The sequence below is a fragment of the Parus major genome, chromosome 8, assembly GCF_001522545.3.
Source record: "Parus major isolate Abel chromosome 8, Parus_major1.1, whole genome shotgun sequence".
Taxonomy (NCBI): Eukaryota; Metazoa; Chordata; class Aves; order Passeriformes; family Paridae; genus Parus; species Parus major.
The window spans coordinates 30,199,428-30,213,869 of NC_031777.1; the positions used below are offsets into that span (position 1 = coordinate 30,199,428).

General features: G+C 52.1%; 1 protein-coding gene across 1 annotated transcript in view; it reads right to left on the reverse strand.

Annotated features, from left to right (window-relative positions):
• Window positions 1-13,220, reverse strand: part of WLS (Wnt ligand secretion mediator) — a 25,151-nt gene extending 11,931 nt beyond the window's left edge. The window contains exons 1-2 of the mRNA XM_015636861.3: window positions 13,043-13,220; window positions 1,982-2,254 (exon numbers count right to left, since the gene is read on the reverse strand). Of these exons, the coding sequence (XP_015492347.1) occupies window positions 1,982-2,254; window positions 13,043-13,148 (379 nt within the window). The 5' untranslated portion in view covers window positions 13,149-13,220. The remainder of the gene's footprint in view (window positions 1-1,981; window positions 2,255-13,042) is intronic.
• Between the last annotated feature and the right edge of the window lie 1,222 nt (window positions 13,221-14,442).

Here is a 14,442-nt window from a genome sequence, read left to right on the forward strand (position 1 = left end):
AGGAGAGCTGACACAGGACTGACTCCAGCTCTCAGTGGATGAGGAGCCAGCCATGAGTCACTGACGTTTCCCAACAGGCACAGCCCAGCTGCCCCTGCCCCAGGAGGGTTTTGGCACCCAGCACCCTGGAAAAACCAAATGCAGGTTTTCTCTGTGTGTTGGCAGGGGCCTTTGAGGAAAAAAGCAGGAGACAGTTTGATGTGGCTCAGCAACATCCCTGGTGAAGGCCAAGGGGAACTGGCAGAGCCCAGGACCCTGCACAGCACCTTCAGAGCCTGCAGTGCAGCTCCAGGGGAGAGCAGCATGTGCTCCAGGCAGCAGCTTCTTCAGGAGGAGAGATCCCGTGCAGTTCCCAGCAGGGCTGCCTTCCTGGATCATCTGAGCTCCAAGACAGTTTTCAGGACAGTGACCAGAGGCTCCAGCAGCTGTGGCACCTTCCAGGAGTGGCCCTGGATTGGCACCAGCTGCTGCAGGAGGCCTGGAGGGCTCCAGAGAGAAGAAACTTGAATTGTTGCTTTAAAAGAAGAACTGAGGTTATTTCACATCCTTGTCACTGTGCCTTTAGAGGAGCTGATCTCAATCACCTGGTCAATGAGGCCCTTTCATTTAACAGCAGGGGACAGACACAAATGTAATTAATTCAGCTTAACAAGTCTTCTGTTTATTTCTTCAAGAGCTGTTAGGACACAATCTAGCAAGCAAGAAATGTGTTTCAAGTTCCTGAGATTCTACAGTTAACTTAACCTGCCTTCAGCTTGGCACAGAGTGTTGGAAAACCCCCAAACCTCCTTTTTATTAGCCAGGGGGTAGCCCAAGATGAGCTTTTCTGCTTTGAGATCTCAAAAAACCCCTCATACCTTTGCAGGACTCAGTCCCTGAAGGGCACAAAGCTGAAGCAAAGGCTCTGCTGGTGCAGCAGAAACGCTGCCAGAAGCTGGGTTAGCATTCCAGCAGCCTGCTCCTCACTCCAGCATGGTGCTTCAGCTTGAAAATCCTTGGAATAAAGAGCTGTTTCCCTAATGCAATCACCTATCCAAGTGGAAGGAGGCACAAAGCTGCTCTCTCTGTATTTCAGAGATAATTACAGGGATAAGAAGACAGGTGAAAGCTCTCTACAATCTCATTTCCAACTTATCTTAATGATAATGCATTTAATCATCCCTGAAAAGTGCCCAGGGTTGGACAGGGCTTGGAGCAACCTGGGGTAGTGGAAGGTGTCCCTGCCCATGGAGCTCTGAGATCCTTCCCAACCCAAACCAGTCTGGGATTCTGGGATAAATGGCTGGAGGAACAGTCCCACACTGAGCAGGAAGGGGGTCAAGGACACAAAGCTGGCTAAAAAAGCTCCTAACCCCGACTAACTCCCTGAATTGATCCCACCCCATGGATCCCTGAGCATGGAGCCAGGGCAGGAGCTCCACACACCCCAGCTCAACCAGTCTGGAAAGCAAATTGTTTATTCACTGGAGCTTAGAGAGGGATTTTCCCCAAACACTTTAAAACATGCAAACACATGGACAACTTCCCTCCAGGGAGGGCCAGAGCAGTTCTACCCTTGCTGCTCTCAACATCATTTTGCAGGTTTTATTGCAGGATTATTTTTGAGTTTGTGGGGGGAGTTGTGTGTTTTGTGTGTGGGGGCAAGGGTGTTATATATTTATTTAATATTTATATATTACCTTCAAACTGAAAGAGGGGAAATTAAAGTTAGATATTGGGCAGGAATTGTTCCCTGGCAGGGTGGACAGGGTGCTCAGAGAAGCTGTGGTTTCCCCTGGATCTCAAGGACAGGCTGGAGCAGTGGGAGGTGTCCCTGCCATGGCAGGGGTGGCTCTGGGTGGGCTGTGAGGTCCCTCCCAACCCAAACCAGTCCAGGATCACCAATTCCCAGATTCAGGAAGGGCTCCAGCACCACCTCACAACTCAGGGCACAAGGTGAAAATCCCTTTAGGGGAGGCACCTCCTGGTGCCAGTCACTTACTGAGGTCGTTGTCCATCTTGAAGGCGATGTCCAGCTGCATGATGAAGAGCATGAACTGGAACCAGGGGCTCATCTCCTTGCTGGGCAGCGGGATGTGAACGGCGAACACGATGTCGTTGGCCTCGATCTGCTGGCTCACGGCCTCATCAAAGTCCTTCAGCTTCTTGCAGTGGTTGGGTCCCCAGGGCATCAGCCACTTGGTTTTGTGGTGGTTCTTCCTCACATCAATGCACTTCACTGACGTGTAGGGAACGGCTGTCGTGGGGCTGGGAGCTGGGAATGCAAGAGAACCACGCTTGGAGCATCTGCAGACATCTGATCCAGCGGTTTCCCCACCAAAACTCGCAGCTCCCCGCTCCACTCTTTGAAGGCAATCTAAAACAAATGCACCCAGTGCTGCTCCTTCACAGCTCTTTGATCTCACAGTCAAGTAATTAAGTTTATTACATCCACAGATGTATTACTGATTTTGTAGTGGGATCAAATTAGGATTAATTGAAGAGCTGGGATCTCCTGGCTCAGTCTCAGATACCTCGGTCACACAAAATCATCCCCATTTACTGAAATCTTTTCCTTTTCCTGTGCTCACTCAAGCAAATCCACACAGAAAGCATGTGCTCAGAGAAACATGGAATGATAAACTAATCCCAAACCTCGTGGTCCTGCAGGGCAGGGCAGGATTTACCACGGGGATTTATTTGCACCGTGCAAGGCCACACATCTCTTTGGGCAGGAAGATTTTCCTCCAGGGCAGTGAGTGGCATGGCAAATGACACTCTGCAGGTTTTCATGTTGTCACCATCCTCTGATCATCCAGGACAGATCCCAGCCCTCCCAAAAAAACTCCAGCAGCAATAACACCACCCTACAAACTCCCAATATCCCAAGGAGGAGCATGACCCCAGAGGGAGCTTCACCCTCCTGCTGCCCCCAGCCCTGCACTGATGATTCAGCCCCGGCTCCGTTGTAATTTGGGCACAGCAGGATCATCCAGCAGCTCTGGAGCTGTTTGGGATGGCAGCCAGGAGCCCTGTGGAGCACCTTGCCCAGCGTGCCACCTCGGCACAGGGTGACATCCACACGGCTTCCCACGGGCAGGGAGAGGTGACTCAACGCCAGGCAGGAGGAAGTTGCTCTAAAGCCAAATGTTTATAAACCACATTTTTTCCATTTTTTTCACGGCACCGAGTTTCTTCCAGCTCCAAAGGCACAGGGGTGAGGGTGGGCTCCAGGGGACTGGCACGAGCAGGTGGGCAGTGCTGAGTTAATGGCTGGACTCGCTGGCCTTAGAGGGCTTTTCCCACTGAAAGGATTCCAGGAGTACCCCCAGACTCATCCCAGCTCTCTGGGATGCAACTGCTGCATCCCAAACCCTCGCTGCACTCAGGAATCACACCACACTCAGACATTAAAGCAACCCCAAAACCAAACACGTTCTTGATGTCGGAATCAGGACATATCCTGAATTGGAAGGGACTCACAAGGATCATTGATCCAACCCCTGGTCCTGCCCAGACACCCCAACATTCCCACCCTGAGCATCCCTACAGCGCTGTCCAAACCCTCCTGGAGCTGCTCTGGCAGCCTCGGGGCTGGGACCATTCCCTGGGGATCTGGGCAGTGCCAGCAGCCTCTGGGGGAAGAACCTTTCCCAAAATCCACCATAAACACTGCATCAAGAAACAGCAAAGTGGAATAAAACACAGCATTCACACACAAACGAAGCTGCGAGCCCAGGGTTACAGAGCACTCGTGACGTGCCCACAGTGCATAAAACACTGCAATAAATGATGATTCCTCCACCGTGCCTCGATGCAGAGCCCAGTAACCACAGCTAAAACTGCAGCTGGAAGGGAATATCAGGAATATTGCTGTGAAATAAGCCAGGCATTTCAGCCCAGCTCTCTGAGCTCTTTAACTCTGACACATTCTGGGTGATTTCGAAGGCATTTCTGAATTAAGAGACAGCGTTCCCTCTACAGAGAAGCCGAATGTTTCTTGCTTTGATGCAACTCATTATAGCCATAAATACATGTTTTCATCACTGCCTGATTATGATTTTAAACACTTGGCACGCTCCCTGCAGCCTCCCCTCTGCCAAAGTTACAGCTTTGAGGAGCATGAGACAATTACTATACATATTCCTCGTCGGGAATCGCGCAGCAAACAAACGTCGCCACTTGGCTTCCATTACTGATTTGGCTCCTGGCCCATTAAATCCAAGTGAGCGCTGAACCAAGTGGAAAAAAAAAAAACCAAAAAACCTGCTTTGTGGAGCTGCAGCCAAGCCAGCCAACAGCATTACAAAGTGCTATGCAAAACAAAGCTCACAGCGAGGGATTTGGGCTGTGCTGTGGTGCCAGGGGCTGACCCCAGCCCCTCTGCCCCCAGCCCCAGGATGCAGCAGCTCCCCAGATCCCAGGATCTCTGTCAGCCTGTGAATTATTGTAAATTATTGTGAATTATTGTGAATTATTGAACAGCAGTGGATCAGCCTCGTGCTCCAGGCTGCTCGCTGCCGTGAGAACTGCAGGAATGCAGGGACCACTCGGGGTAAGGGGGGAACAGAGCTTCCCCAGGAAGGTTTGGCAGGAGCCAGTGGAGCACAGCTCTGGGAGCCAGCTCAGCCAGGAGCCCCCAGGACGGGTCCTGGCCCCAGGGACTGGCAGCAGCCATGGGGCAGAGACCCCTGGTGCCAGGGGTGGACAGCAGCAGTGCCAACAGCCATGGGCAGGAGGTGCTGGGGCTGCCAGCACTGCCAAGGATCACAGACTGAGAGAGACCTTCAAGTTTGTCTCATTCCAAACCCCAGCCATGGCAGGGACAGCTCCCACTGTCCCAGGCTGCTCCAAACTCATCCAGCCTGGCCTTGGGCACTGCCAGGGATCCAGGGACAGCCCCAGCTGCTCTGGGAATTCTATCCCAGGGCCTGCCCGCCCTGCCAGGGAACAATCCCTGCCCAAGATCACATCTAAATTTCTGCCTCTGCATCTCCTCCAGCTGGGTCTCCAAAGGTGCCCAGCTCACTGCAGAAACCCCAAACATATCCCAAAGTACCGGGGCAGAGCAGATCCTGCTGCTCCCTGGGATGGATTTAGCCAGCAAATGCCTGGAAAGCTGGACACCTTCACCACTGTGGCCACCATTGCCCAGGGAGGGCTTCCCATGGTCTGCCAGGGCCACCTCAGCTGTGTCTCACTGACTGAAACAACTCCTGCACACAATTTCATCCTTTCTGCCCAGCCAGGAGGGCAGGGCAGGTGCTCAGGGCCTGATCCCACCAGGACAGGGGGAAATAAAGTCCAAAGGGCTTCCCTCAGGAGCTGGTCCTCAAAGAAAAAAACAAACCACACCTCTTCTCTGGTTTTAGACTTAAATCTTTAAGTAAGAAAGATTACTGAGACACATGAGCTCAATTTTTCAGCATTTTTGGGGGGATATTACATATACCTAGGTTTGGGTAAGAGCCACCATCCCTCAGTATTTTAATTTCAATAAATTAAGCAGATCTTCACAAAGCTCCCGTGATGAAAAGCCTCAAACACCTCCTTCCTACAGGATTTCCATCCCCTCTCCCCCTCACCTTGGGAATCACATCCTGCACCTTCTCATCCCAGCACCTCCAGCACTCCCATTAACCACCGACCCTTGCTCCAGCACCATAAACAAGCCCTTTGGAAACTCTCAATTGCATTGTGTCCACATTGATTAAAGCCTGAATCCCCCTGACCTCGGGGGGATTTAACTTCTCCCGGCACCAGGAGCATTCTGCTTTTCTACTCAATTACCCCCTTCGGAGCCAGCCAGCACTTCCCAGCGAGCACACACAAAGGGCTTCTGCTTCATTACCCTAAGCGACTGCAGGGTAGGAATAAACAAGCTAATTTATCATGGACAGACCCAGCTTTTCCAACTGGAACAGCCAGAACCTGGATAACACCATATATACACTCAGGATTATAAAGATGTATTTATTGCAGCGTGAATTTTTCTGCCTCCCTCTTTCCTGACCTCGCTGTTTAATAAATTTTGAGTGACACAGAGACTTTTAATTGCTATTTCTTTGATAGTTCTTATTTCACAAAGCTTTGCAGCAGCTTTTATATGCAGAATAATTGTATATTTAAATAACCCCACTGCCTACTGGAAGCCCACTCCCTTTGCGAAAGGTTTTTCTTCTTTATATTTGACTTCAAGCCTTATCCAGACCAAAATCCTTTAAAGCCCCAGGGCACCAATTCCACCCTGATTTACAGTGGGAGTTCCCAGATATCCTGTTGCAGCAACACCCAGATTTCTGCTGTTTCCAAGATGGTTTTTTTTCAGTACTACAGGTTTTCTCTACCTTTTTTAGACCCTAAGAATGAACCTGTCCAAACCATCAAACCCAAGTTTGCTGGATCAGAACAGAAAACTGTTTTGCTCCAGGATCCCTGGAGCAGCCTGGGATAGTGGAAGGTGTCCCTGCCATGGCAGGGGGGAACTAAAATGGGATTTAAGGTCCATCCAACCCAAACCATCCTGGGATTCTGTGGCTCTACAATCCAGTCACAGATTGCTGGGCACTCTCATGGCCCAGGGGTTGTGTTTTATCTCAAGGTTTGTTCTCCTTTTGCAGCAAAGCCTCCTCAGAGCAGCACAACTGCAGGGAATTCCCAGCTCCCTGAGAAGCAGCCAAAGGGCTCCTGGGGAACAGAGATAAGGAATTACTCCCTCAGCCCCAGGCAAGTCACAAAGCAGGGAAATCTTATGAGGCACAACTTGCTGGGAGAACTGAATGAATGATCTCCATAATTCACATCCATATTCAACAGCAGCAACGAATACAAATGAGGTGAGCATGAGCAGAACTCCCTAAATGCAGAAATGGATATTCAAAAATATTTTATTTAAAAGAAGAAAATAATAATAAAAAAAAGAGGTAAGACTGATTTGCTAATTGCCACAGAGAGCCTGATCTTCTTCCCCATGGGTTTTCCAGTGAGATGAGATGCATTTCCTGCAATGCTCAGCCAAGGTATGAAATCCCTGCAAACAGATCCGAAGGAGCAGGAAGAGCTGTTGGCATCCAGCAGCTTTTCTCCTGAGCCTGACACTCCCCAAGATAAGACACCTTGGAAACTGTGCTCAGATATGTGAGGAATTTCATCTCCATGTGAATGGGCCGGCCCAGGCCCTTCCCCACCGGACACCTTGAGCCCTTCAAAGGCTTTCCCAGGCTATCAGGGAGTTCTAGCCCGACTTCAAAGGCCATAAATGTTATTTGCCAAGGAAAAGGCTTCCTGTGTAGGAGCTTTCCCTCCCAAAGGGCCGGAGGCAGCGGGAGCTCTGCTTGGGAAGTGCTCAGGTCACATCCAGATCCAGCAGAAGGACTGAACTCATCACCAGAGCTCTCCCAGGTTTGAGTTTGGAAGTGAAAAGATAAAATCCCAGCACCTCTGATGATTCCTCAGCTCCTCAGGCCCCAGCACTGACATTCCTGCCTGGGAACTCTCCATTTCTGGCACTTTTGCCCATTCAGCTACAGTTACAGCTCTTCAAAAGAAGAATTGAGCAGACCTAAGCTAAACAGAAATGACCTTTGGTGTCTGCTTTCTCCTGGGCTCCCAGCGCCTCTGCCAAGGCTGCAGCACTGCAGGAATGTGTCTATACAGAGGATCCATTGGCATTCATGGCCACGGAGCAGCTCCTGGAGAGGCCCTGGATGAAAGGAAGTCAGGCACACAAAAATGTTCTTTGTCCCCAGCCTGAAACACTCTTTCCTATCCATACCTTGGAAATCCGAGCGCTTTCCCTGTCAAAGGATGGGCTCAGCCCGAGGAAGGTAATGAAATCGCAGGAAAGGAAATGAAATCCTGGAAACTCGGGGCTCAGGAGCCAAATCAGACATTTAGATAATGAGCTGGGATTGTGGAGAGCTGCTCAGCCATGGCCACACATGACTCATTATCTCTCGGGCCAGACACACAAGGAAGTTTGAGCTCCTCCAGTCACAACAATTCTGTTTTTCCAGCCTAAGCCAGGGAAGGGAGCAGTGAACCAGCACCTCCTTAAATCCATCCTCTCAACCCAGAGGACTCATGTGCTAAATAAATCCCTCCACTTTTCCAATCAGTTAAATTTGTCAAGTGTACGGGTGGGCACTTCCAGCTTTTCCCTGCTCTGGGTTTGCCTGCAGCTCAGAGTTTTTCTGCATTCCCTGCACTTGTCTGAACCAAGGATCTGTGATTTGGGATAAGGCAGAAGAAGTTCAAGTTGGAAAGGGACCTTTAAAGTAACTCACATAAAATAAGTCATTAAAAATTCCCTTTCAAAATGTTTCCAAAGCTGGGGTGTTGCTGCAGAGAGATCTGGTTGGTTTTTATTCCTTTTTAAAATATTTTATATATATAAAAATTCCAGGATGAAAAGGCAACTAAAAAGGGACACCATCAGCTTCCCACAAAGATAATTTGTAATCAAAAGCTTTGTTTTCAAAACAATCAAGAGGCATCAAACCCATATAAATCCAGTCAGATTCTGCACACACCGCTGTGTCCCAGTCAGCTTTGGCCTGGAGCACTTGTGCTGACCTCCACTGGAACATCCCAGTCAAAATTCCCAGCTACAGGCACAGCCAGGTGGATGCTGCAGCTGGTCCAGCTGTGGGAATCATGGAATTGTTTAGGTTGGAAAAGCCATTTTAGGCCAGTGAACTCAACAGTTCCCAGCACTGCCAAGGCCAGCCCTGCCCCATGTCCCACTTCCACAGGGCTTTAAATTCTGCCAGGGATGGGAACTCCATCTCTGCCAGGGTGGGCAGCCCTTTCCAGGAAGCAATTTTCCCAAAATCTACCCTGAGCCTCCCCTGGCCCAGCCTGGGGCCGTTCCCTCTCCTCCTGTCCCTGTTCCTGGAGCAGATCCCAAATCCCCCCGGCTGTCCCCTCCTGCCAGGGACTTGTGCAGAGCCAGAAATTCCCCTGAGCCTCCTTTGCTCCAGGCTGAGCTTTCCCAGCTCCCTCAGGGATTCTCCAGCCCCTTCCCAGCTCCCTCAGGGATTCTCCAGCCCCTTCCCAGCCCCCTCAGGGATTCTCCAGCCCCTTCCCAGCCCCCTCAGGGATTCTCCAGCCCCATTCCCTGCCCTGGACATGCTGCAGCCCCTCAGGGTCTGTCTTGTCCTGAGGGACCCAACGCTGCCCCAGGACTGGAGGTCCAAGGTTTGTCCTCATGCATTGCCCAGGGCTGTCCCAGCTCCAGGCTGGTGACATCCCAGGACAACCACACTGGATCCAGGGAAGGCAGAGCAGGCAGGAGCTCCCGGGAATGCCGGCGTGGCTGTAAATCATCATCAGCCTCATTCCTCACAAACGATAACAGAAACCATTCCTGGTGATCCCATTCTCCTGTAATCCACACATGCCATCATTTACAGCGGGATAGTGGAGACAAGGCTGCATTAGGATTAATTTTGTGGATCATGTTCTATCTCCCACTGCTGCATCCCGAGTGAACACATCACACACAGCCCAGAAGCGTGACCTTTAAACAAGATGTTTTCCACAAAGGGAGCAGACACCAGGGATCCTGTGGGGTTTCAAGTAGTGACAGCCCCACTTTCTGGAGCCAGCACTTCATCACCACAGCACAGCAAAGAAACAAACCAATAAAATTCGCTTTTGGGGCGTTTGCTCCCTTCTGAGCTTTCAAAGCTCCCTCCAGGCACAGGGACTCCACCACTGCCCTGGAGAGCCTGCAGCAGGGCTGGACAACCTTATCTACAAGGAAATTTTCCCAAATATCCAACCTAAAACTCCCCTGGCACAACTTGAGGCCGTTTCCCCTCATCCTGTCCCTTGTTCCCTGGGAGCAGAGCCTGTCCCCCACCTGGCTGCACGCTCCTGTCAGGGAGTTGTTGCCACTGGAGCTTCCTCCTGCCACAGGAATTTCTCCTGTCCATGTGCATCTCATGCTTTGCCAACAGACAGCTCTGAGCAAATCCCACCTGAGAGCTGATAAGGTTCCTGCTGCTAAATAAAAGAGAAATGTGGAAGTCGCATTAAAACTCCAGCATCGCACACTGACTGCCCAAAAGCGAGCTGGGAAGCAGCAGTGGCAGAAAGCCCCCAGTGTGAGGAAAACCAGCTTTGTGGTGGTTTATCAGGTACCAATGTGCTGCATCTGGGTGTTTTGGACTGGCACGAGGGATCTGTTAAAATAGAGCACTTAGTCATTGTTTTGAAACATGACCTAAGTGCCTGCGAGGGGAAAGGCTGGCTCGGCTTTGCAGCCCTGTCCCACTCGTGTACGTATTTTGGGTTGTCTAGACCTGGGCACACCAAAATAACCGGATTTTGGTGTCTGTTGGGTGCACTGGATCAAACCAGAGCAGGGCCACTGTGTCAGTGTCACCTCTGCTCCCTCCCCACCTGGTGTCACCCCCGGGAGCTCTCCCAGCACGGCTCTGATCCCTTCGGAACGCCGGCCACCGAGGCACGGCTCAGCACGAGGAGTCTCCTTGGAGGAAACACCACATGCTTGGGGATCACTGAAGGGGTCAGCCCCAAGCCCCTGGAGCAGTTTCCAGAGATACAGGGAGCCCAAAGCAAGGCAGGTTCCTGGGGAGAGCTGCTCAGCCTCCCAGGCCGTGTGTCACCCTGCCAGATGTTGGGGACCACACCTAGGTTACACATGGAACTTAATGTTTCACAAGCACCAAATATCCCTGGATTTCCACTCCCAGGAGGGCTGGCTGGGAGCTGCTGGCTCAGGGAGAAGCCTCTAAACTCCTTAAATGCATCAGAAGGGGTAAATGCTGCAGAGGAACAAAACAGTTTGGATGACTGATTAGAGCAGTTTGATCTGAGGGAAGATCCAAGTGGGAATTTCCAGGAATTAAAGAACTTTTGGGGCAGCACCCCCTGGGACTTGACCACAGATAGAAGATGCATTTACTCCAGCAGGACTGGAGTGACTGAGCCTGTGCAGGGCATTGAACTCAGCCCCAAATCCCTGTCCCTGCTGGCCCCAGCCCATCCAACCTGTCCGTGCAGCTTTCCAGCCCCACCTGGGAGACCCATCTGGGATGGGAGGGCCCAAGGTGGGTGCCCAGCAGCAGCAGCCAATAAAGCAGGGCATAAACCAGCTGGAAAGCTGAACTAACATAATTTAAATTCTTTAATCTCTGAATCCCTTCAGAACTGAGCAGAAACATTTGTGTTTTCCCTGTAAAGCCAACCATAAACATCTGTTTGTCACATCTGTCCCCGGATGCCAGCACAAACAGGGCTTTCTGAGCCACACCAGCCTTTGGAACAAGCAACTATTTCAATTTAGTAGCAAGAAACTGCTGGAAAAACCCTTTTAAGATGAAGTCTGGCTTCTCTGCACAGCACAGGCCAAGACATTTTATCTCAGGAATCAGCAGCGGGTTCAGTAACCTGCTCTTGAACCAGCTCTTAAAGAGGAAAAAAAAGGAAGGAAAAAAATGAATCCAGATAAACTTTGTGTGGTTTCAGGCCTGCAAGGGCAGGAAAAACGAGTTTTAGTCAATATGTGCCAGTAACTCCCTTGTGATGGAGCTGAGGAAATAAGAGAATAAGGGAAACTGAAGTTTTCCAAAATTGTTTAGTGGAATTTTATGGTTATTCGAGGCTGATAATTCAAGGCCATGAAGGCAGAGCCCTGATGGGCACCAGGAGCAGAGAGCTTCCCGAGGAGTGGCTGGGGCTATTCCCTCAATCCCTCTCAGAGAGAGAGAACAGCCCAACTTTACTCTCCCAACAAAGAACAACAAAGTTTCAGAGTGAATTTGACCCCGATTCTTCCTGAAACGCCCCCGAGCTCCGCAGGGATCGTGGCCGGGAGGAAAGGATGGCCCTGCCCCAGGGAGTGGGGGCTGCCCCGCAGGGCTGGACAGTCCTTCCCGGACAGAAAGACAACATTCCCACCCTGGAAATGGCCAAAGCAGCCACATCCATGCGCCCATCATTCCAAGGAGCCGGCGCAGAATTCAGCTGCTTTCTAGTAAAAAAAAAAAAATAAATTAAAAAATAAAGAAAAATATTTAAAAAATCCTAGGACTGCCCCAAACTCACTCTCCTCCATCTCCCTCCTTCCATCCCCCAGGGAGCCCAGTTCCCATCTCCCTGCCTTTGGGAATGCTCGGGGGTAAATGAACACAATCTGGGCTTTAAAGTGCCCGGTGCGGAGATTGGCGTGCGGAGCCGGGGGGCCCCGGGACAGGGATTAAATCCCTCCCGGGGCAGCCACGAGGGTTTTCCACGGGCAGGAACAAACCCAGGCCGAGCCCACGCGGGTTTGAGCTGCTCCTGGAAGAGGATCGAGAATGGGGGTCCCTCCTGGAGCGGGAGGTGCAGGGGAGGGGGCTCCTCCTGGAGGAGGATGGGGAGGTGGAAGGGAGGGGACCCGTCCTGACAGAGCTGGGGAGGTGGGAGGGAGGAGAGGGGACCCCTCCTGGAATGGAATCGGGGGGGAAATCCCCCGCAGAAACGAGCCCAGACAAATCGCGAGTCCTAAAAAAACCCCAGAGCCGGCACCCCCCCTCCCACCAGTCATTCCCCTTTTTCTTTCCTTTTTCCCCCCTCCTAGATTTTTCATTAATATTTTTTTGTTCTCATTCTGGTGAGGGGGGAGGTTTCCTCCCGCGGCCGATTCGGAGGCCGAGGCACGGGGAGGTGCAGCGCCAAGAAGGGAGGAAAAAATCCTTTTAAAAAAATAAATTATTATTTTTTTCTAAGCCAACTTTGAAACGCGAGGCTCCCTGCGCGTTCCGTCGCCATACTGAAGCTTTCCCACTTCCCTCTTTCTTTAAATCCAGGCTGAAACCAGGCCAAAAAAAATAAATAAATAAAAAAAAAGGAGAAAGCAACACAAAAACTTTTCCTTGGCCGGTTCCCCCCGCAGCAGCCGCGGGACGGGCACAAAGGGCCCGGAGCCGGGATCGCTCGGCTACAAAAGCGGATAATGAGATCATGGGAGCGAGTCAGCGATACTGTAACCAGCGCTAAACAAGCGGGCAGGAGGAGGAGGAGGAGGAGGAAGGCAGCGGCCCCCGGCACTCACCGATGAGCCCTCCCACCAGGAAGGCGATGACTTGGAACACGAGCAGGATGCCCCCGACGATGCAGAGCTTGCGGGTGCTCATGTTCTCGATGATGGCCCCGGCCATGCTGGCGGGGCTGTGCGGGCCGGGGCGCAGCGCCGGGAGCGGGGGCCGCGGGCAGCGGGCGGGCCCCGCTCGCCGCCCCAGCCGTGATTGTGCCGCTCCCGCCGCCCGCGGCCGCTTTAACCGGGCGGCCACACGTGACCGCCGCCCCTCCCTCGCCGCGCCCCGCCCGGGCCGCCACGGCAATGGCAATGGGAGCGGAGATGGGATCGGGATCGGCACCGGCCCGGGCAGCAGCCGTGACACGGACACCTTCCACCGCCTCCAGCCTGGCCTTGGGCACTGCCAGGGACCCAGGGACAGCCCCAGCTGCTCTGGGAATTCTATCCCAGGGCCTGCCCACCCTGCCCAAGATCCCATCCAGCCCTGCCCTCTGGCACTGGGAGCCATTCCCTGTGTCCTGTCCCTCCATCCCTTGTCCCCAGTCCCTCTCCAGCTCTCCTGGAGCCCCTTCAGGCCCTGCAAGGGGCTCTGAGCTCTCCCTGGAGCTTCTCCTCTCCAAACTGAGCTCACCATCACCTTTTCCCCACTGCTCTCCCATCCCCATGGCTCTGGGCAATGCTTTGTCCTTCCCCCAGCACTCCTTGGATTCACCCCAGCTGCTCACACTGAGCAGTTTTCCCGGTCCTGCTCCCCTCCATCAATCCCCATTTCCCAGAGCAGGATGCTGTGTACCCATCCCACCCTCTGAAAGCTGCCTGCTCTGAGCTCCATGTGCTCACAGAGTCCTTGCATGGCCCAGAATGAGCTCACCCCCCTGCCCCAGCCATCACCTTCTAGCAATAGGACAAGGGGAAATGGAGTTAAACTGAAAGGGAAGAGATTTCAGACAGATATTAGGCAGAGTTTTACAGTGAGGGTGGAGAGACCTGGGATAGAATTCCCAGAGCAGCTGGGGCTGTCCCTGGATCCCTGGCAGTGCCCAAGGCCAGGCTGGATGGGTTTGGAGCAGCCTGGGACAGTGGGAGCTGTCCCTGACATGGTTGGGGTGGCCTTGGGTGATCCTTATGGTCCCTCCCAACCCAAACCAGTCTGGGATTCTGTCTGGTTTTACTTACTGGGTACATCAAGGATCCATCCACACTCTGCTGCCTGTTGCACATGGAATGATGGATGCAGATCATCCTGCGTGATTGAAACTAGACAGGGAGTTGCCAAAACCACTCGAGGACAAATAAACCATGAAAGGAGACAACTGGTAACAAAAATACAGACAGGAACAAAATGAAAGACAGGTCAAAGATGCAGAAGCACAAACCAATAATGAACTAAAGCAAAAAGTAACAGGGAAAAAAGC